The 23138-nt window shown below is 50.0% G+C and overlaps 1 protein-coding gene across 1 annotated transcript in view; it reads left to right on the plus strand.

Annotated features, from left to right (window-relative positions):
* The first annotated feature begins 3291 nt into the window (after positions 1 to 3291).
* LOC144128590 (short-chain dehydrogenase/reductase family 9C member 7-like) overlaps positions 3292 to 23138 on the plus strand; it is a 34372-nt gene continuing 14525 nt past the window's right edge. The window contains exons 1-3 of the mRNA XM_077662119.1: positions 3292 to 3450; positions 19534 to 19806; positions 21967 to 22120. Coding sequence (XP_077518245.1) covers positions 3424 to 3450; positions 19534 to 19806; positions 21967 to 22120 — 454 coding nt within the window. The 5' untranslated portion in view covers positions 3292 to 3423. The remainder of the gene's footprint in view (positions 3451 to 19533; positions 19807 to 21966; positions 22121 to 23138) is intronic.

Raw genomic sequence — 23138 nt, forward strand, 5'->3', positions numbered from 1 at the left:
TCCGAATCGTGCCGCGTCGGTGTCGACAGTGCGTCGTCAGGTGACGCCTAGGTGCAGTGTGGCAGGGCTGGGAACTTAGAGCGGGGGTCAGTTATTTTTGACCCCGATGGTACATGTGCTTTTCTGCCGTGAGCCGAAGCCCGCTTCATGAACGTGGAGGTTCCCTTGCGGCGAGCTGCTGATCTTCCTTCAAACTTTGATCCGTGCTCCCAATATAAGTTATTTTTGACCCCGATGGTACATGTGCTTTTCTGCCGTGAGCCGAAGCCCGCTTCATGAACGTGGAGGTTCCCTTGCGGCGAGCTGCTGATCTTCCTTCAAACTTTGATCCGTGCTCCCGATATAAGTGTGGCGTGTGTAGACGGCTGAGCAGGGGCCTTTCTTCGGCTCGCACTAAGCTCGAGTCCGGGAGGGTAAACTCCATTTACGGGAACTTCTGCTCGGAAGAACAAACTGGTGGCTGAGCGCTTCCCTTCCCCCCGATCAAAGTCGCTGTTTGCCCGGAAGTGGATCGTTTACGCTTCCGGCTAGCTTTACGGTTGCTTCGTGCATTGCTCGGAACGCGTCTTCGCGTCGGCAGGCTTGCTGGCCACGCCATCACCACTGTACCACCGTAGACCTCAAATAAATTCTACATGTATGTTTTTTTTTTGCCATGACTGGGAGGCAGGAAGTACAAATCTTAATAATTAGCATCGGTATACGTCTCGGTAAACAAGAGCTACCATAACATTTCTTCGTATTACGAGGTATTTATATTGCAAACGGGTGCATTGCACGGCGAGATGTGTGTGTGTGTGTGTGTGTGTGTGTGTGTGTGTGTGTGTGTGTGTGTGTGTGTGTGTGTGTGTGTGTGTGTGTGTGTGTGTGTGTGCGTGCGTGCGTGCGTGCGTGCGTGCGTGCGTGCGTGCGTGCGTGTGCGTGTTGATGACGTCACTTATTGCCTCAGGGCATAAAGGGAGTTGGGAAGGTAGAAAGAAAACAAAAAGAGTGCGTGTTAATGAGAAAATGCGGGCCGATCTAATGAAGGCGAGGAGGGAGCGGTGCCGCGGCCCCTACATCCAAGCAATATACGAGGACGGGCTGTTCGACGGGAGGTCCACTGCTGCCAGTTGCCTAATTCTCGTTGGCTTCAGCGCCGGGCAAATCCACAACAGGTGGTGTTGCAAAAGGGTTGCAAGCCCCAAGGGTAGCGTTGGCCTGGCGGCCTGGGGCAAAGCTGGAAACATCCGAAGGTCCCGGCAAAGGATGAGTCGACTGGCAACAGAACAACTTGTTTATTCTGGCATCGCAAAAGAGCAGCCGGTCAGGGCGACCACGTTACTCGAAGGAAGAAATCGAAGTCCCTCCTTGGCGTCCGGGGCAGCTCCCTTTATACCCACGGAGTCGAGGGCAAGAAGGAACGGCTTGGGACGAGGCGCCCGATACGGCGACGCTCAGACATGTTCAGACGTGACGTGCGCGTCCGCCGGGCCGGCGCCGGTCAGACCTCCTCGCCTCCCAGTTGGGGAGCTCCTCTCCCCGGCTGCCGCGCTTTGACAAGCGTGGGCACCAACATGCACACACACACACACACACGCACGCACGACGACACGTGGCACTGAAACCTGCCTGGACGCGCTTGGCGGGAGGCGTTGCGGCAGCGATGAACGGGCCCAAAATGACCGCCACTTTGAACGAAGCCGCGGCGTCCGTTGCATCCGCGCCGGCTATACCGCGCGTCGTAGGCGAGACGTAACAGTGGTAAATATCAGCCTCAGTGTTTTGCGACTTGCAGACAGGACACCCTGGACGGGGATATCAGTGGCTAAAGCGAGGCTATATCCGAGTTACGGCAGGAGTGAGGGCAACCCCGAACCGGATCCTCCGAAGCACTGCCTCGATCCTCTGCACGGGTACGTAAGACCGCGGGGGAGGATTATCCCACACGGAGGGACGAGAACACGTGTGCGGCACCGGAGGCGTTCCTTCCTTGTGAGGAGGGTAGCATCATCCATGTTGAGGAACCGAGGCACATTATGGCGGCAGATTTCTGGACTGCGAAAGACGCGCCAGAGTAGACGTGGGGCTTGAAGGGCGTCAGTGCGGATGACAATGCATAGTGTAGGAAGCAAGCTAACGGCGGCTTGGATAGCAACCAGCTCAGCACAGAAGAAGGAGGTTCCGCGAATTGAAACCTGACCGTCTTATTAAGTGCAGGCTTGCAGGGACAGTAAACTGCAGTTGTTGTTTCACAGCTCTGGATGCTGGCATATATAATGAATGAGCCGCGGGGTAAGTGGATATCTTGTTCCGCGCTTAGCTCGCGAAGGGACGATGCCGCATAAGATGAGGTTGGTCGACGAGGATCGGTACGTTTGTTGTCGCTCAGATGGACAAAGTCCCATGATGTGAGAGGAGGAGGTGGCGGCGACAGTATGGCGCATGAGTCCGGAGTGCTCGCTGCGAGTGCAAAAGGGGATATGTGTCGTGCCGGGTACGGGCGCTGATTCACTGAAGAGGTCGGAGCAGAATCGCAGGCGACACGAACGCTGGTGATAGCTTGCTTAAATATACGAGCAGCAGATGGAGGGGGCAGATTGCGGGACTGATTACAAAGTGCGAAGCGAAGGCGTTGACATAACGCGTAGCGCTACTGGTGTACGTCGCGTCGCCGTCGCTTGCATATGCAACTCGGTACGAGTGACAGCGGTGCTCGATGAACACAACCGGATGCGAAGACGCCGATCTGTACTGTTTGTGGGAGTGTGCGCAGACGTAATAATGGGCGAACTTCTCTTTGCAGCTCCTCGAAAGCCGCACATGTATAGCGTTTAACTTGCTCATGATTTGCGGGCAAGAGCGCGCGGCAAGTAGCATGACGGGCATACGTTGCCCGTGACTTAACGAATGGGCTGCAGCAGGCGAGCTTGCAGCGACTCGCTGTAAGTGTTTAGCGGCCCACTGCGTGAAAGCAGGCGCCGACCTGGACAGCGGCGCGAGCTTCACAATAAGCGCACGCGTGCGCGCATTCTCGCCGCCGAGCTGAGAGCGCCTTCATCACTGCGCGTCAGAAATACCTCTTGGCGGCGCATTCGGGGCGATGCCACTGCGATATCATACGCTGTAGCTGCAGCGTTGTCGCGCGACAGTTGGCGCATAAAACGAGCAGGCTAGCGAAGAAAAACAGCGGCGATATGCATCGGCGACTATCTGCGAGGAGATCCCAAGTTCGGTCGGTCGTCACCAAGGCCGTCCGCTCACGCGGAGAGGGAAGCAAGCAACAACTGAGCAACAAGCGCACGACCGACGGCCGGCAAAGAGTAGCCGTGCTCGGTCGCCGCAGTCGTGCGGAGAGAGCGTCTCCGTGAAAGCGAGGCTTGTGCCGCTGCGACAATCACCCCTGCTTTCCTTCCTTGGTGCGCGATCCGTTGCAGCTGAAGGATGCGGGTGTCCAAGAGAAGCGGATGGGTAAGTGACGAGCAAGCAGTTTCTGATTGGCGAGCGCAATGAGAAGACAGCGGCGATCACGTGCACGAATCCATCGACGGTGCGCTGCACGTCTGCGCGATGTTGACGGTGCCGACGGCGCGCTTTCTGCTAAGTGCGGAAGTGAATCTGTAGTGAGTTAACTGCACTCGAGCGCGCGTCGTGAAGGGTTGCGTTGCTAGCCGCGGTTTGGCGCTTAATGCGAATGCAATGTGAGACAGTTGAATCCAGTCTCGCCTCACCGCTATAAACTTCGTTATTGCCCTCGAGATCGGGGCACGCGAAAAAAATTCAGTGTCGGCTGCTCGCACACCGTCGCTCTCGAGCTGCTGCGCAAATTCGTTAAAGCTAGAAAAGCTGACCCCAGCTCAGTTTCTTCAAGTGGCATTGTATACGCGTTTGTCGGGTGCGTGTTGCCGGGGTTTTATTTTTGGTTATAGGACAGCGTTGACAGACAGTGCGTTCCAGAACAATACCTTGAACACTAATAATAATAATAATTGGTTTTTTGGGGAAAGGAAATGGCGCAGTATGTGTCTCACATCTCGGCGGACACCTGAACCGCGCCGTAAGGGAAGCGATAAAGGAGGGATTGAGAGAAGAAAGGAAGAAAGAGGTGCCGTAGTGGAGGGCTTCGGAATAATTTCGACCACCTGGGGATCTTTAATATGCACTGACATCGCACAGCACATGGGCGCCTTTGCATTTCGCCGCGGTCGCGTTCGAACCCGACCTTGCATCAGCAGGTATTCTTTAGCTATTAGATTTCACCATAAACAAATGGCTACAACTCGTTCTACGTTCAGAAAGCCATCACTTGCAGTGATTCTTCTGCACCGCCCAAGTTATGAGACGTCCGCTTGCCATCATTTGGTAGAATGCTTTGGGTCTGAGCTAGTTGGTTTCCATGCATACGTTCGGGCCAGCTTGAACACGGACAGTGCATGACGAAGCCCAGGACAGCAACAACGTGTGATGTTTCATTCTGCACAGTGCGAGTTCAGTCGTTCAACGAGGAAGGTTTTAATAACGTATATTTACTTCATTTATTTGTTGTCGAATACTCCAAGACAACGGTTTTTCACAAGCAGGATTCGTTACAAAAAGGGAGTAAATGGACGAAGAGAGTGACACGGAGCACAGAACGCTTAGGGCTATAGGCGAATGTTTAACAGCAAGAACAGCGTCCCAGTTATGCCACAAAGTCACTTGACAAAAGTTTCACAGCGGCACCTTATTTGAATATGCGATGACAGTGCGATAGCATTAGCAACTGTTGATGCCTTTTAACGGAAGTTACGTCACTTCCCTAGCTCCAGCCAATGGAAATTCTCAGGTCTGGTGATGGTGGTGAAAACTTTAATGGACGCAGGGGAGTTTAGAACACGCCGGTCCTTGGGCCCCCGCACGGCCCCACTGCACTCAAGCGTACATGTCCCGGAGGCTCGTGACGCTGGCAGCCCGGCCTGTGGCGATGGCTTGCTTTGCCGGGTACTCGGAGCGTAGTCTATAGGGTCTCCCAAGCCTCCCAAGTGATAAGGTTAAGGTTTTCCAGGCCCCGCGGGTGAGGATCCGCCGGACAGAGGAAAAGGATACGATCGAGAGTGGCCTTGGGGTGGTGGACGAGGGTACAGGAAGGGTTTGTGTGGACTTGGTGATAGCGCGAGCGTATATAAGGGGAGGGTAAGGTGTGCGCTTGGAGCCGCCTCCAAAGTGTCTGGTGATAATTGTCGAGGGAGGGATGGGGTGGGGGGTACAGCCGATGCTCGGCTTTGCAGGCCTGCGTCAGTTCACTGAAGGAATGCATGCGCCCCGTGAGAACCCTAGATCGGAGGCCGCCGGTGCCCGGTTGGGAGAAACTCGGGCTAAAGCGTTGGCAGCCTCGTTTCCGGGATTCCCGGAGTGGGAAGGAACCCATATGAGCTCCATGTGGCGGGGCGGGTGTGCGGCGAGGGAGTTCAGTGAGCGAAATGCAGGGACGTGAACTCTCCCGCGAGCAAAATTTAGTATGGAAGTTTTAGAGTCGGTGGCTCAGTGGTTAGAGTGCTCGGCTACTGATCCGGAGTTCCCGGGTTCGAACCCGACCGCGGCGGCTGCATTTTTATGGAGGCAGAACGCTAAGGCTCCCGTATGCTGTGCGATGTCAGTGCACGTTAAAGATCCCCAGGTGGTCGAAATTATTCCGGAGCCCTCCATTACGGCACATCTTTCTTCCTTTCTTCTTTCACTCCCTCCTTTAACCCTTCCCTTACAGCGCGGTTCAGGTGTCCGCCGATATCTGAGACAGATACTGTGCCATTTTCTTTCCCCAAAACCAATTATTATTATTGTTATTTTATTTTTTTAGATTCTGACAGTATATACCGGGCCTCCGTGCTCGTGATGGCTAGGGCAATGGCGGCCTCTTCAGCCTCCTCCGAAGTGGCAGTGGGGGATAATAATAATAAATAATAATAATTGGTTTTTTGGGGGAAAGGAAATGGCGCAGTATCTGTCTCATATATCGTTGGACACCTGAACCGCGCCGTAAGAGAAGGGATAAAGGAGGGAGTGAAAGAAGAAAGGAAGAAGAGGTGCCGTAGTGGAGGGCTCCGGATAATTTCGACCACCCGGGGATCTTTAACGTGCACTGACATCGCACAGCACACGGGTGGGGGATATGTGAAGGGTGGCAATCGGGATGACTACAACCGCGTCCTCGCCTGTGCATGCGGCATCCACCCGTGCCGTAGTGTTTGCGGAGCGCCCGTGCGCGAGCTCGGCGGCGGGGTTCGTGGTAGGTGGGGTGCATGCTTTTGGGGAGAGATTTAATAAGCAGTTCGCGGTGAATGTGGTGGGGACCGGGAGCTGTGTGGGATCCGTGGCTGGTATCCTGATGCCGAGGGTGTGTAGATGTGTCTGCCGGTGGTGCTCGCGATACGTATGTATTGTGTCGGTCGGTGGGCCTCGATAAGCTCACCTATCGTGTTGTGTAGGCCTAGCTGGAGGAGTTTTTTCGTTGAGGTATTTAGGGGTAGGTGTGGTGCTGTCTTGAATGCTGTTCGGATCATGGCATCCAGGGTGGAGATTTCTCTCCATCCTGCCAATGGGCGAATTTTATGATCGACGACGCATTTTGGTCCCATGAAACATGCAAGATGGAAAACAATTCCGATCATCTAAGGTTCGGAGAAAATGTGTACTCAGTCTCTTCGTTTTGGCGAAAACAGCAGCAAGATTATTATTATGAGCGCGGCGAGCTCTCCACGTATGAGTATAGCGTTGTATAGAAAAATTAAACGGGTAATCTTTCTGCGGGCTTCCAAGGCTTGAACATTTTAAACCGCATCGGATGGGCTCGGGGAGTCTGCTTCTGTATTTAAAAAAAAAATTAACCTCGCTGCTTTTCACGGCGTGCACAGGATAGCAACACCATGCCCTGTTTAATTCTGCATAGTGCGCGTTCAGTCGTTCAAGCTGGCTTGTGAAAAGCGCTGCACGCGAAGCTAAACGTGGAAGGCTCTAATAACGTATTTACTTTATTTATTTGTTGTGGAATACTGGCTTTTGGTTTATGGGGGCTTAAAGTCCCAGAGCGACTCAGGCTATGAGGGACGCCGTAGTGAAGGGCTCCGGAAATTTCGACCACCTGGGTTCTTTAATGTGCACTGGCTTGCACAGTAATGTGCACAGTACACGGTCCTGTAGAATTTCGCCTCCATCGAATTCGACAGGCCGCGGCCGGAATCGAGCCTGTGTTGTGGCCGAATACTCCAGGGCAACAGTTTGGCACAGAAGGAGTTGTATCAGCTTCGGTTACTTCTGCGGATATAATGTTCTGCGAATGGCTGGATTATATAATGCTTATATTTTAAAGCCTTTGGGATAAGCCACGCAGAACCACTCTAAAGCCTGTTTCACATGGTGCGACGGAACGAAAAATTACGGTCCGGTCGCACTGTCGTTGCAACGGTAATCGCAGCCCCCGTTTCACATGCCAACGATTTCTGTCGGTGCCGTCGGCACCCTAGCGTCGGTGCGGCCTTTCAGTGGACGAAAATTCTTCGGCTGCAGTAAATGTCAAACATCGTGGCAGGCGTTGATTTCGTAATAATGGGCAATAATATTGAGCTGTGATGTATTATTAAGTTCAATAAGACGTTTTCGAGATTTTCCTGTCATGTCGCTGAACTCCTATTGGCTGACTACTGTGGCCATCGCTGCGACCGCACCGACGCTGCGACAGTGCGACCAACTTGTTGAAAGTCTGTCGCAGTGGCCCTGCGACGAGAACGACGCGCATTTCTGTCGCACAGCGGCAGAAATCGCACTGCGCTGCGGCAACAATCGCATCATGTGAAACGGCCTTAAGCCGGGCACGCGAATCAACGCAGAAAATCGTTTTTAAGATGGACGCCTAACTGAGCTCAAATGAGCTCAATTTCGGCGGGAGAACCTTGCCCCCGCACCCCCTCTTAGATACGTGCCTGCCACAAGCTCATATGTGTCTGATCATATAGCAGTCTTCGACAATGTCTTCCGTCGTTCTTGTGTCCAGTGATGTTGAGAGACTGTGCTCAACGAACCACTTCAGCAGTGCATATTCAACCTATGCGTGAGTCGCTTTACGAATGCACTTTCTTGTCGCTGGGTCGCCCATTATTCTTGCATTCGAAATCTTGTCCTTATCCCCTTGGCGATTGTCAAAATGGTCGATTATAACAACTCGTATTTCTTCAACAACTTGCAATATTTCTCATCTTGAGCAAGTTGATTAAAATGGTTGCCTTCGTTGCGAAGTTGACAACTTTTCTTTCCTCACAGCCTGCTATCCGGTACATGGTGGGACTGCGCCCTTAAAAAAATGCCAAAAGCAGCCTTGGAACGTCCGGTCTTCAACAGAATTACACGGATGCAACGATGAAGCTTGTGCACTGTCATATGCACTGTATGCGCACTGTAGCCCGCAGCCGGTAGTATAGCAGCGCAGGAGATGGGGAGCGGATACGACACGCAACGCATGCCACGTGACCGGCTGGGCCAGCAAGGCCTAGCAGGTCACCGGTTTTCAGTCTCCTCGCCCACCCTGTGTAACAGTTTCTCTTTCGACGCTGGCCCAGTCTTGCTTCCACCAAGCTTCCCTTCCCACTTGGGACATTTTGCCCAACCGTCATTGTCGCATTTTTATTGCTTTTATGGAGCAGTCACGTTAATCGGAAGGGGAGAGGGGTCCAATCGTGAGTGGGGGGGGGGGGGGGGGGGGGGGCTTTACAGTCTCCACGCTCGCGGAAAGTGCGAGACGCGACTCCTCTCTCACTATAACCAAGTTGTGAGACGCAGCGCCATTAATACTAATTGAGTTCTGAGACTCATCGCCATTTCCTTAATACGCATTTTGACGGTTGCCCGCCTTCATTCGTAATAGGCGAGCATTCTTTATAACTGCTACCGTTACAAGTGGGCTCTACTACTTAGAACGGTGAAGTTAAATTACGGATGTCTGGCTTCTCGTTCAAGATTGGCAGGTTCGAAATTCGCTCTTATAATCGGGTGCTCTTTTCGTAAAGCACATTAATGATCCAGTAGCTTAGGTATGCAATTGTAAATTCTTGTTAGCCTTGTCGTGAAGCACGTTTTGAACGTGCCAAGCAATCCTTCCCACCCCCTCAAAGTACCGACGACTGTTTGAGCTATATCCCTGCTCTGCGTATAGCAGAACTTACATAGGTCTTCCCTCCAAAAAGTTGGCTTGCATTTTCTGCAAAAAGTTGTATTTTCTGCGCCGTTTAAAATTCTCCCCTTCATCATCATCATCATCAAAACTTTTATGTCCACCAAAATGAAACTCCTTTTTGCCCCCCCCCCCCCCCCCCCCCCCCCCCCCCCCCCCCGGCACGCTGGCCTAAGGGAGCCCTACTCAGGAGCCTCGCAAACTAAGGTCTGGTGAAGATACATTGTCGCTTCACGGCCTCAGCCGCCAGGCAGATTGCTTGTTGCTGTTGAGCGGTGTCCTTGCTCCGCAGCAAGGTCTCCCAGGCTTCTTTATCGTCTATCTTTTGCTCGGCGCTTGGGCTGCCAGCACATTCCCATACTGCATGGTCGAGAGTGCCCTCTCCCCGCACGTTATGCAAATATTGGTCTTTCTCCTCTTTCGAGATTGCTATGCATACCCAGAAGGGGCTTGTATGATTCCCCCCTTGTAATCTTCTCCGAGGGAACGGTCGGGCAGCGGATAGAAACTCCTGCTCAGCTTATAATGTTCCGTGGTCTCGTGGTATGAAATCAAGCTATCTTTCATGACTATGCGAGAGGGCTGCTCTACGGCCGCCCGGTGGTAGAGAGCTCGGGCCAGCTCGTGTTCAGCCTCATTTCCTGCAACAGACTCGTGCGCTGGAATCCATATTACGTTCTATCGGCCTCGGCTCAAAAACGCGTTTGGCTTTAACGTGCACTGACATCGCACAGCACACGGCGCCTTTGCGTTTTTCCTCCATAAAAACGCAGCCGCCGCGGTCGGGTTCGAGGGTTCGGTGACACGAACTGCTAAACTTCCTCTGCAAAAGATTAAAGCTGTCATTTCTTAGTGCGGAAAAACTTGGTCTAGACAAACAGTGGCAGAGAGACAGTCAATCTAAAACAATTGCACTAATTATTACTGATCACGGAAAGAAGCCACACCCTGGTGCACTTAGTGCACATACTCTCTTTCTAGTAAGGGACACTATTGGTGTTCCACGAAATCAGAGATTTTTTTCTTAAACCAGTCTGCGGTCACACATAATCACATTTGGGTTCGAACCCGACCGCGGCGGCTGCGTTTTTATGGAGGAAAAACGCTAAGGCGCCCGTGTGCTGTGCGATGTCAGTGCACGTTAAAGATCCCCAGGTGGTCGAAATTATTCCGGAGCCCTCCACTACGGCCCCTCTTTCTTCCTTTCTTCTTGCACCCCTCATTTATCCCTTCCCTTACGGCGCGGTTCAGGTGTCCAACGATATATGAGACAGATACTGCGCCATTTCCTTTCCCCCCAAAACCAATTATTATTATTATTATTATTATTATTATTATTATTATTATTATTATTATTATTATTATTATTATTATTATTATTATTATTATTATTATTATAATTATTATTATTATTATTTCCACGATTCTTCCTTTCCCGAAGTTCCTCACTGCATTTTTTCTGTCACTTAAAATCTTCGTGGCCTGGTACTGATGGCTCTGTGAGTAAACACAAGCAGTCATGCAATGCTGTATTCGTGGCGCCTGGCACCAAATCTTGGGCTCCCTGGCTTAGAATAGTAGTGTCTCATATACTGTGGCTGTGTATTTTGCCATTGCAACGCCGCTTAAACGGTTTTCTCTCTGCGAAACGCATGCAGAGTGTCGTGATTCCGGCTAAAGCCTCCGACGCGGGACTGTCGTGAATGAATTTCGCCTCAGATCACTGATCTGGCTGAGCAAATATTCCAGCATAAATGACTTACGAAGCACTTCTAGTGGTTCTCCTCTTACGTCGGAGCCTCTGATAACGCGGCTGTGGACCTCCTTGCTCAAGATTCTCGGTCTCGTCTGACATCTGTGGCTGACCCAAAAGAGCAGAATTCTGCGGGGCAGCTATAGTGATGCAGGGCTGGTATTTTCTTCTTTGAACAAGCTATAGTGAAGCTATAGTGATGCACCGCTTTTCTTCACGGCTGCCTCTGCAGCTCCCTTGCAGCTATATATATATATATATATATATATATATATATATATATATATATATATATATATATATATATATATATATATATATATATATATATAAAGGAAATGAGGGGCCCGTTTGACAAATTTATGAAGGGAGCGAACAGTCACCGAAACCAAGGTGCATAGGGGAACGTTAATTTTTTTTTTATTTTTTTTAATGTGTTATGCTTATCAGTAGGACAATAATTCTTAGATTAATAAATTGCTTAAAGAAAATTACTTATAAAGCAGCAGAAAAAACAACCATCCCACCGGCGGCATGGTTGTTTTTCTGCTGCTTTATAAGTAATTTTCTTTAAGCAATTTATTAATCTAAGAATTATTATCCTACTGATAAGCATAACACATTAAAAAAAAAAATAACGTTCCCCTATGCACCTTGGTTTCGGTGACTGTTCGCTCCCTTCATAAATATATATATATATATATATATATATATATATATATATATATATATATATACTATATATATATATATATATATATATATATATATATATATATATATATATATATATATATATATATATATATATATATATATATATATATATATATATATATATATACACACACCCGTCTCGGCTGCGGGAGGTGGTCGGTTCGAAACCCATCGCCGGACACCCACCGGTAAAAATGGGTACAAGCGTCCCCCCGGCCTGGCGCCCGGCTTTCATTAGGGGTGTTCGCTTGGGAGAAGCTCCGTAAACCCCGCTGCGCCCCTCGCGGGCGAAGCCCCAGTGTCGGACAACCTCGGTGCCTTCTAAAGGTGGTGTCACGGCCAACGTGGCTCGAACCTTCATCACCTGCAGCAGCAGTCATACACCATATGAGGTCATACAGCAGTCATACACCATATATATATATATATATATATATATATATATATATATATATATATATATATATATATATATATATATATATATATATATATATATATATATATATATATATATATATACAGTTACACCCCTACCTTTTTTTGAAAAGAGGAGGGCATTTGCAACTTTTGCAATGTGTGGCCATGTGTCTATACCGTACCCATTTTTCACTTGCGCTTAATGCTGCCTCGCCCTGTCGCTGTAGTACTGGCCTGATTGTCGCGTATATTCGAGGCCGCAGCTTAGGGGCAATAGGTAAGCGACATCAGCGTTGCACTCTGTAAAGAAAATTTCGTGTTCCTCGCTACATTTCTTCGTAGCCTTTTCTTTGCTAACGGGTGTTGTTAACGGTTAAAGGTTAACGATGACAGACAGTAAAAACAACATTAATGGTATACCGTTTAGCTGCTTTCTCGTATTGTGCGCTTTTATTCAGCTGCGTGTCGTAACGACCAACTAGCTCCCACCAAGGTCTTGCTGGGACGCGTTTCTTTGATATTGAGGCCACCCGTTGTGCCCTAACCCCCCCCCTCCCCCCCCCCCCCCCCCCCGGTGTTCGCGAATGCGTGGCGGTGACGACGGTCGACGGCGAATGGAGAAGAACTAGTGCTGTCTAAGATTAGAGCTAGTGCTGCCAATCAAGAAATCAAGATATATTTTGCAAGAAATAGTAATGAAACCTCTCCTGCTGTCTAAAAGAATGTTTGCCGCTTTGCACCAAATGTGGGAAAAGTGAACAGGTTATGAATAGTTCCTGCATGTTATATGATATGTGATATTTAAAGTCCGAAGCGACACATATGGGCTATGAGGGACGCCGCAGTGGAGGGCTCCGGATTAATTTGGCCATCGTGGGGTACTTATCATCGTAATTAATCGAGCGTAGGATTGGTGTACACTGCTGATACCGGAACTTCCCAGTAGCGCCGTATGTATTAATTTGCCATCTGAGCCGCATTGCAGCTCTGTTCTCACGGGCGCGTGCATCGAGGTGTCGTCGTTTCTGTCACTTCTTGGCGGTTGCACGGGCTCACGTTTCAGGGTCATTTCGTCCCCGACGCTTCCGACCTGCTTCAACGGCACGTACCGCTGACTCCTCCCGCCGTCGATGAACGCACTCACGTGCTCGTTCACGACTATGTCCTCGAACCTCTTCGTTTTTCCATCAACTTGTTCCACGGTTTTTTTTTTTCTTTTTCAAAACGGCGAACCGCCCCTTCCTGGTAGCTGTGCTTAACAGACGTCTAGGTGCTCATCCGTCTTTCCTGTTTGCACCGACTGGAGATGCATGAACGTGAGGGACAACCTTCGTGGGGTTCTCGTGAATGAGTCCATTTCCTCACAGTCCCGTTTCCTCACAGTTCGCTTGTGTGGCCTCTCCACATGTCAGATCGCAAAGGGTCTGATTGAGCCTTTACTCTCTGTACTGATCTACCGGCAACCTTACCTATAGGCGGATAAAACTCAAGAGGACTTGTATGTAACGCTTTACAAGTAATTGATTACTAACAAAAATTGCATTTTTTCGAATTTTTCAATCCAATGATTATACCTTTCGCAACGTGCACCGTTCTCAGCAGTACAATTATGTCTTTTCAGTAATCGATTACTAGTAATCTGTCAAATTTTTTCCCCAAAAAAACAAGTTGGAAGCAGTGGTATAACTAAGACCCTGAATCCGATGGCAAACACTGGCGTAGCACGGAATTCCCGCGCGTTATAGCGGCGACGGTCGAGCTGCGGAGAAGCTGCAATGAGCGAGGATATTGTCCACACATGCGAGCCCGAGCTGACTGCATTTGATTAGCCGCGTGTTCCGTGCTTCGTATTTCACTACGACGGCACAACGTAATGCAATGTTTAGTGGGCTTGGGCTTTACCCCTTCAGGCCGCGAACAATAGCGAAACGCTGTGGGTTGCGCAACTTCGAGGTGGTGTGCGAAATCTCCGTGTGTTAAAGTAATCGTAAGTAAAGTAATCAAGTAATCGTAATTGCAATCGGTTACTTGTTCTCTGTAAAGTCTACGAGGCTGAACTAAGGAACGCAGTGGCAAATACAAAAAAAGCCCTCCAGGCAATGGCGTCGACCGATTTTCACAACGTCGCGGCTAATCCTGTTTCACGCAGCCACCTGCAAGTCACGCCTTATGTTACGTTAGGGGATTAACCGCGACGTCATAATTAACGGTCGACGCCATTGGCTGGAGGGGCTCCTTTGATCGGCATCTGCCGCTACGTTCTTGAGTTGTATCCCACCATAGGCTTTCTCGACAACAATCTATTAAAGCGAGTGCAGAGGTTGTGTATTCAATCGGTCGAAAACGCCTTCCTTTTTAATCTTCAGACGTCGACATTCTAACCTGTCACCAGGTGGCTTACCTGTCAAGAGGCGTTACCTGTCAAGAGGCGAGCGACAAAGGAAAGCCTTGAAATTAAAATGGACACTAGACAGCGGGGGATGGAAACCGGTTAGGTGCAACATTAAGGGTCAGAAGGAAAGCGCAGTGAAGAGCAGACTAACGTTGCTTATATGTTTGAAAAGAGGAATGTCAGCGTAGTCGGGGAGCGCCAGTTCGAAAGCCTCAAGGGCCTTTCTCGTATAAGTGCCCGTTGAGAAGAAAAAAAAAAACAGAAAGCGGTATTCCTGACGCAGCTGCCATTTCGTTTCTTCCTCGTGGTCCGGCTTCAGAGAAAGAACAATGGGCAACTTATGTCCTGGAGCCATGGGGGAGACAACGGTCTCTGCCGTTTCCAGGGGCGTGACCACCGGTTCGTGAAGGAAGCGTACATGTGCGGGTCACTCCCGGTGCATCAGATTAGTAAGATTACTCTTTTCTTCGGCATCCCAGGGCTGTATGAAATAAGTCTTAGAGCGTTCGTGAGGAATTGTCTCTCAGAGGCCATTGTCTCTGAGCTTTACGCATTCAGTTCGCAGACGTGCGAGGGTTGTGCTCAAGCACTTAGCTGCAGGAAGAAAATGCCCGCCTTGAAAGAACACTACGATTGAGCAACGCGTGTCGAAACTGGCTCAAGACAGGCGCCCGAGTCGCGGCTGCAAACAAGCAAAGCGGGTCGTCTGCTGAGACCATTCAACGCTTCAGCTACGCTCCGGAAGTTTAGACCCTTTCTATCAATATGGTCTTAACAATATCTTACGATATTGCAAAGTTGCCTCACTGTTAAAGATGAAGGTGAATTTGATCACCACCGACTTTATGAATGCCATTTGTACCGCTTGAATATAAATTAAACTATTCATAAATCGAGTTTTAGTCGACTAATTTCCTAACTATGAGGTCCAAGATTTCTCAGCTACAGCCCTCACAACAAATTTTCATGGTGCTATACCAATGGCATGCGCAGTAAACAGCACACATTCAATTGGCGACGCATCGGAAACAGGCACTTATGATTACTTTGCCGCCGTAGGTTGGGTGATACGGGTCTCTGCACCACCTCACCAACTAGTAAAAATACATACCCGATATCCAAGCCTCGCTGCTGTGTAGAAACTTTCTGAGATTAAAACTACTCTCCTTGCTTTAAGGAGCACTGAAGGCAAATTTAAGTAAGTTGTCCTTTGTCGATGCATTACCGCATCCAAACGACAAAAAGCGCTGTCTTCACTGAAATTAGAACCATATAAGCCAGAAAGGGCCAGGAGGAGGAGGAAAAACATTTATTCAGAGCACAAAAACTGGGTGGGTTCAGTACGAGAACCCATTGGTCGCCATCATAATCCGGCCCCTCTCAACCAGCAATTTCTGGTCGAGTGGGCTGTGGCTGTGAAGGGTTGCCTCCCAGCGCTCATGAGTCGGATCGGGATTGCTGTCCAAGTCTGGGTTTTCTTGACATTCCCAAACCGCGTGAAAGAGTGTGCCAACTGCTCCACAGAAGGGGCAGGACGAATTGTAGGTTTCTGGGTACCATTTACTCATTAGGTAAGGATTGGGCAGAGTATTAGTTTGTAGTCGCCTGATTATGTGTTCTTCATATTTACTTAGGGTTTTGTGAGGAAGAGGATATTCCCTTCTTGTGATCTTATAGTACTCCGTAATTTCTGCGTAGCTTAGTAAGGGTGAGGGGTTGTCAACTATGTCAGAGAGAGGCTGCGTGCCAGATGCTCGGAGGAGGAGAGCTCGAGCAGCTGTGTTGGCCGCCTCATTGCCCGTCGTTGAGAGGTGCCCTGGCGTCCAGAAGATCTGGATGTTGGAAGGATTAGACCTTTCCAAAATTTCCCAACACGGAGCGCCAACGCGGCCTCTGAGGTAATTGCGTACCGCTGCTTGTGAGTCGGACATAACCGTTGCCTCGCTGTTCTTTGATATCGCTAGTGCGATAGCTGCTTCTTCAGCCGATGTGGTATCCACCGCTTGGATAAGGCTGCTTGCAATGATATCTCCCCGGGGTGAAACTGCTGCAATTGCCGCGACTCCGTTAGCGGGTCCAGCCGCATCGACGTAGATCGTGTCCTTGTTTCCATCCCAGCGCTTAGAGAGGCGTCTAGCTCTGGCTAGTCGCCGTCCTCTGTTGTATTCCTCATCCATGCGTTTTGGTATGGGGTGAGTCGTAATGTGTGATCTCATCTGCATGGGCATGTCGATCTTGTCAGCGACTTCCCGGGGTGGACTGATTCTCAGCTTCTGTAATATTTTCCTGCCAGGCTTAGATGTTGAGAGCCTGACAATTTGATTTACACGGTGGGCCTCTATTAGTTCGTCTATGGTGTTATGGATCCCCAGCTGTAGTAAGCGCTTAGTGGATGTGCATAAAGGGAGTCCCAGCGCCGTCTTAACTGCCTTTCGAATAATAACATCTAGTTGGTCTTTTTCCTTTTTGCTAAGCCGTAAGTACGGGGTGGCGTATGTTAGTTTAGAGAGAATGAAAGCCTGAACTAATCTTAGGGCCTCCTTCTCTAGAAAGGGCCAAAACTGAAGTGCAAGTGTCGCCATCACACGCTTATTTCGCAAGTGAACTGTGTGCGTCGGCACCGTTTATTGGGGCGCGAATCGCAGAGACTAGGCTACACAGCCATTCACTTCAAAATAGTGATCACGGGGTCGTTTCGGTCCAGACGTCACAAGTTTAAAACGAGTGGTGGCAAACTTTCTAAATGCAATTTTCTCAGCGACAGACACGTCGTTTGGCGCTGAACAAACATAAACGCTTACCCAGAAAAATGTACATAATCGATATTTACTAAAAACATGAAGTGCGTGTAGTTATCCTCAATGCCTCTTTAAGAATAATAAGCAGTCGTCGAAACCAAACTCATTCCTTAAACTTCTTGCAACGCGTCAAGCAAGGAATGTTCATCCGCACCGCGAACACCTTACAGGGCTAGAATTGACGCATTTGAACTCGAGTTGTTACGGAACATGCTAAACAGAGATAATCAGCGCTAATTCTTCTGAAATAATTGAATCCGGACTGCCTGTGCTTTCAGAGTCGTGTTTTTGTATTCTTGCAAGGCGCGCTCCTGCTTGGGGTCATTGTAAGAAGGACTCCAGTGTTTTCGAAGTAAACAAGTCGCGAGGCTAGCAGTTGTACCTGATACGGTTGGCAAATTCGCGTCCCGCGGCGACACTGCCTGAGTAATAATAATAATTGGTTTTTGGGGAAAGGAAATGACGCAGTATCTGTCTCATATATCGTTGGACACCTGAACCGCGCCGTAAGGGAAGGGACAAGAGAGGGAGTGAAAGAAGAAGGGAAGAAGGAGGTGACGTAGTGGAGGGCTCCGGAATAATTTCGACCACCTGGGGATCTTTAACGTGCACTGACATCGCACAGCACACGGGCGCCTTAGCGTTTTTCCTCCATAAAAACGCAGCCGCCGCGGTCGGGTTCGTGCCCGGGAACTCCGGATCTGCCTGAAGGCGTCTGTCGAACTTTTTCCCTAATATTGCGCGCGTAAGTTCAACCAACTGACGGAGCTGAGCGTGCTGTGCTTTAAAAGAAATGCCCGTTCGACTGCGTGTATCGCGCGAAGCCGCCCATCTCTCCGCAGCACGTCATCCTCGCAATTAAAACGCCCAACCGTGTGCCTGAGAGCCGTGGGCGTAGAGTTTTTTTCCCAAGTGTGCAGGCGGAAATGCGTGCCCTCGCGCGCTCCGCTTGCTGGCGGCGCTCGAGGAAGTCGGCAAGCCGGGGGTCACCGCCATTGTGTGAAGCGGGGCCGGGTCAACCAGCGGAGGGGGCGAGCCGTGCAATGGTCGTGGCTTGCTTTACGCGCCCGCGGAGCCTCCTTCGTGACTAGTGGCTGTGCAATCTATACGACGTGACTTCGGAAGCAGTAAATGAAAGGCGGACTTCCCAATCGTCGTGCGCTAGTTTCTGCTGACCTCCTGCTGCGCGAGTGGTTTCCGGGTGATTTTTTGCAACGCATATTTTTCGTGTCTTCTTATGGGAATTAAACAAAAAGGGCATCTTATTTCTAAGGGTCCGTTAACGCTGCGCTGTTACTGGTAATTATCTTTATTTTGCTTCGCTGAGCGATACACTCCGAATCTCATACTCAGTTTCAGATTTTGTGCTCGTTTTGCTTTATGTTTTATGGAAGGAAAAACGAGGACTGCAGACCGATCAAGGGAGATTCGAATAACCTGTGTATAATCACAGCACCAAAATTAATCTACACATTTTCTACATCAGCTACTCGGCATCAGCCACTCTGTTTTGTACACCACAGCATCATTTATTTCGCTGCATCGTTCCGCGTCCTCCGCAAGTAAAAAATTTGAGGGGGCACTTACGCTCCTCCTGAAGGATGCGACGCGACAGCGTTAATGGGGTGATGCCCATATGTGAGGAATCGGTCATTCGCGACTTTGTATTCACAGGTTCCTGGGAGACCTCATACCACTCCTGGCGCAGTGGTGCTGCGGTTATGGGATGTGCCACTGCGATGGCAGGTGGGGCTTGTGTGACCCAGGTTGCTCTTCCTGAGCACCCTCTCGCGACCAATCATTAATTTAACTGCCACCCGCAGCGGTGGTCAGTTTGCTCACGGTCCGGTGGGCATGTTGTGATGACACCACAACCTAGTTTGCTTGCCCTGGGATTTTTCGCTAACAACGACGACGTCGGGATTTTCTGCAGAACGGGAGCCTTAATGCTGCCGCGTTAATAATTAACACTTGCACTAGATGAATGTCACCCACCGCACAGACGGTATACTGCACGCTATAGGGCTGACTATAGCGATCACTCTTTCTTTCTCAACAGAGATGTAGGAAATCGGTAAAGAATACCGTCATTGTGAATGGCCGTCTGTACCGTCAACCCTGCAGCTGCGTCAGTTCACTCTCACAGCGAAACTGTCTATCCCAGCGCGGTTGATTGCTTGTTGGCTTCAATTGTTCTGATTACATCTTTCCATAATCATGTACCAACACTTGCGAAGCCTGTGCCATCAAATGACAACTGGTCCGGCGGTCGCAGCGGGGCATGTACCGCGAGCTGACCGTGTACCTGCTGACTCCGACGGTGGCCTACGTGACGCTGAGCCTGGTGCCTTCGCTCTGGACTCCCGTGATGGCCATTTCGAGCGCCATCGGGTTGTGCGTGGTCTGCTTCTTCACGCTGGGCTACTTCCTCAACAGCCTGCTGCCAGACGCCGGAGTCTCGCCCGCCGGAAAGGCTGTGCTCATTACCGGCTGCGACTCCGGCTTCGGCTACCGACTCGCGCTGCGCCTCGACAGGCTCGGCTTCCAGGTATGCGGCCCTGTAAGGCCATCGCAGCGCGTGAAGAAAATCAAGTGCAGAGGCTATGGATTGCATAAATGCACCTCCACGCTAACGGTATACGACATGAATGCAACTTGCACTGCAGGACCCCCCCCCCCCCACTCCCCTGTCATCTTATTTTTGCTTTTGTTATTATGTTAGTCACACGTATTGCATAACCTTTCCCCTCCCCAAATATATTCGGCCAAGTAGTAGGGGTACAAACATTTATTTCGGAAGAGCAGAGTTGGGACATAAATGGAGGGGAGAGATATATTTGGAGCTTCAGTGGTCGGAAAAGTGAAGGAAGACGCGCCTTCTAAGACGCGCCTTTGAACACTCCAAACCATCCAGCTGGCGTGGCGGAGTGGTTAGCGTGCTCGTCTCGCACTGCGGAGACCCTGGTTCGATTCCCCATCTCGAACAATTTACTACTCGGTTTTATTTATTAATGCTTCTGGGATTTTTCGCTCACGGCCAACGCCGACAACACCAGCTTTTCTGCGACACGGGGCCCTTAACGCTGGCGAGTTAAAATGACTTCTTCTGTACGCAGTTTACTCTCCGCGGTGGCTCAGTGGTTAAGGAGCTCGCCTACTGATCCGGAGTACCCGGGCTCCGAACCCGATCGCGGCGGCAGCGTCTTGATGAAGGTAAAAGGCGCCAGTGTGCTGTGCGATGTCAGTGAACTTTAAAGATCCCCAGGTGGTCGAAATTGTTCCGGAGCCCTCCACTACGGCACCCCTTTCTTCCTTCACTCCCTCCTTTATCCCCTTTCTTTCACTCCCTCCTTTATCCCTTCCCTTACGGCGCGGTTCAGGTGTCCAACGATATATGAGACAGATACTGCGCCATTTCATTTCCCCAATAACCAGTTATTATTATTATTATTATTACGGCGCTGTTCGGGTGTCCAACGATATATGAGACAAACTGCGGCATTTCCTTTCCCCAAAAACCAATTATTATTACGGCATCTCTTTCTTCTCTCAGTCCCTCCCTTATCCCTTCCCTTACGGCGCGGTTCAGGTGTCCATCGAGATATGTGAAACAGTCACTTCGCCATTTCCTTTAATAATAATAATTTTCTTTACCCAAAAATCAATTTTCAATCTTAATAATAATAATAACATTTTACGTGCGAAATAAGCTAGCGGTGGTGACACCTGTATTTCGGCTCTAAGGGGACGGGGTAAGCAAAAGATAAAAAAATCGATTTTTACTTTTGATTAATTTCTAATACTAAATTCTTTTCTGCATCTTTTCCAGTATCGCACTTGTTCCTGCGTTGTATATTTCTGTTTAAAGAGTAGCTTTGATAATGAGCAATCAAGTGGCCAGGCCACATTTATTGACCAGCCATTTGAAACACTATTTCATGTCCGGTACTGAATGTTTCTTAGTTTAGTTGGAGTAAAAGCATATTTAGGAACAATCCTGAAGCTCTTAATTAGGCTTAGTGATAACATTTTATACTCCTTTATTCGCACCACCTGGGAGCACGTATAGCAGCCGTATAGCAGCACGTGTAGCAGCCATTCCCCACATTTAGCACGCCAAACACGGCAGGTTGTGATGACGTCGCAACGTCACGTGACATAGGTGGCACTTGAGCCGCCTGCTTTCTAAAGGAGGTAGTTTAGCTTTTACAAAGAAGACACACCACGGCAAACGCCTTATAGCGTACCAATGTTTAATGATAGAAAAACTGCCAAACACACCCTGCTAGCGCACACATTCGCATTTGGCCTAACTGCGCAAATCGGCTGCCATTTCTTGTTGTTTTCTAGCTTAAAAATGATTAGTTTTCAGTGAGAGTGATATCTTTATCGTTAAAATGATGTAGTCTATCAAAACAGGCCAACTGAAATCGGTGCTCAGTGTCCCTTTAACGCCTTACGACACGGTAACTTCCTTGCGTGGACAGGACTGCCGCTTCAGCGCCAGTCCTTTCTACCTTTCGTGTATACACCCTCGCTATACAAACAGACCGACAAGGCTGAAGTAAAACCCTAGTTTGAACCTTTTATCCGCACCCTGTTTGGCAACGCTTCGCGGCCGCTTGTGCAGCCGATTCGCGGGCACTCATAGCCCCTCCGGATCCTGGTGCGAAATGCCGAGTGGAGCATCCCCGTGACCTCTGCCCAGGTGTTCGCCGGCTGCCTGTTCCCGCAAGGCGAAGGCGCCCAGAGCCTGCAGCTAAAGGCGTCCACCAAGCTGCACGTGGTGCCGCTGAACGTGACAAAGGATGAGGACTTCCGCCGGGCCGTGGACTACGTGCGCCGCCACCTCGACGGCAATGGTAAGCACTCGGCCACGCAAGCTGAAAATCAAGGAGGCCGCCTCACCGGTGAGTGCACAGAGGCAGGTCTCGTTTGGGTGCAGTGGCCGCGTATGGTGACTGGCCCTCGTCTCGAGGAAGCCCTCAGAGCGGCTTCTCAGAGCTATCCGCGCTGCTTGAAATTGTAGGCCGGCCGCGTGACGACGCATCTCCCTCACTTCATGCGTAGGGAAACTGATGGAAACGATGGTCCGTGACCGCCTCTCGGAATATCCCGAGAGCAAGAACACCTTCGCCGACACCATGTTCGGCTTCCGACCTCATATGTCCGCACAAGACATACTTTTACAGCTTCATCGCGAGGTTCTCGAACCCATAGAACACCCACACAATAAAAAGATATAGTCCTAGCACTCGATCTGAAGGGTGCGTTTGACTGTGTTAAACACGGCGTCATATTAAAACATCTTAGCGAGACCAACTGCGGTCGTCGTACATTCAACTGCATCAAACATTTCTTAACAGACCACTTGGCCATTATACGCATACAAGAGACCGAGTACGGCCCGTTTGAGATGGAAACGCGGGGCACACCACAAGGCGCTGCGTTGCCCTCCCTTGTCTAATATTGCCACGATGCACCTTCCGGCACAGCTGGCGGGTGTCGGCGGTGTTCAGCATCGTCGATGACATCACCATCTGGGCTACTACGGGAAACAGGAGAGATGGAGGAATGCCTGCAAGCAGCGGCGAGCATAGTAGACCACTATGCTACGTACTGCGGCCTCCAGTGCTCCCCGTCCAAGCCTGAATTTCTGCATATTCGACATTCTCCGAAATGTAAAATCTCCGTTCAGCTTTCTTTCGCCAGCCGCCCCATCCGTGAAGCGCAGGAGCTTCGAATACTCGGTGTCTTCATTATTCAGCATCGCAAGGCAGACGCAACCCTTGCCAAACTCCGCAAAGTTGACGACCAGGTGGGGCGATTGGTTCGCCGCGTTTTCAAAAAGCGAGGAGGTTTGCGAAGTAAGGATATGTG

Source organism: Amblyomma americanum, chromosome 4, assembly GCF_052857255.1.
Source record: "Amblyomma americanum isolate KBUSLIRL-KWMA chromosome 4, ASM5285725v1, whole genome shotgun sequence".
Classification (NCBI taxonomy): domain Eukaryota; kingdom Metazoa; phylum Arthropoda; class Arachnida; order Ixodida; family Ixodidae; genus Amblyomma; species Amblyomma americanum.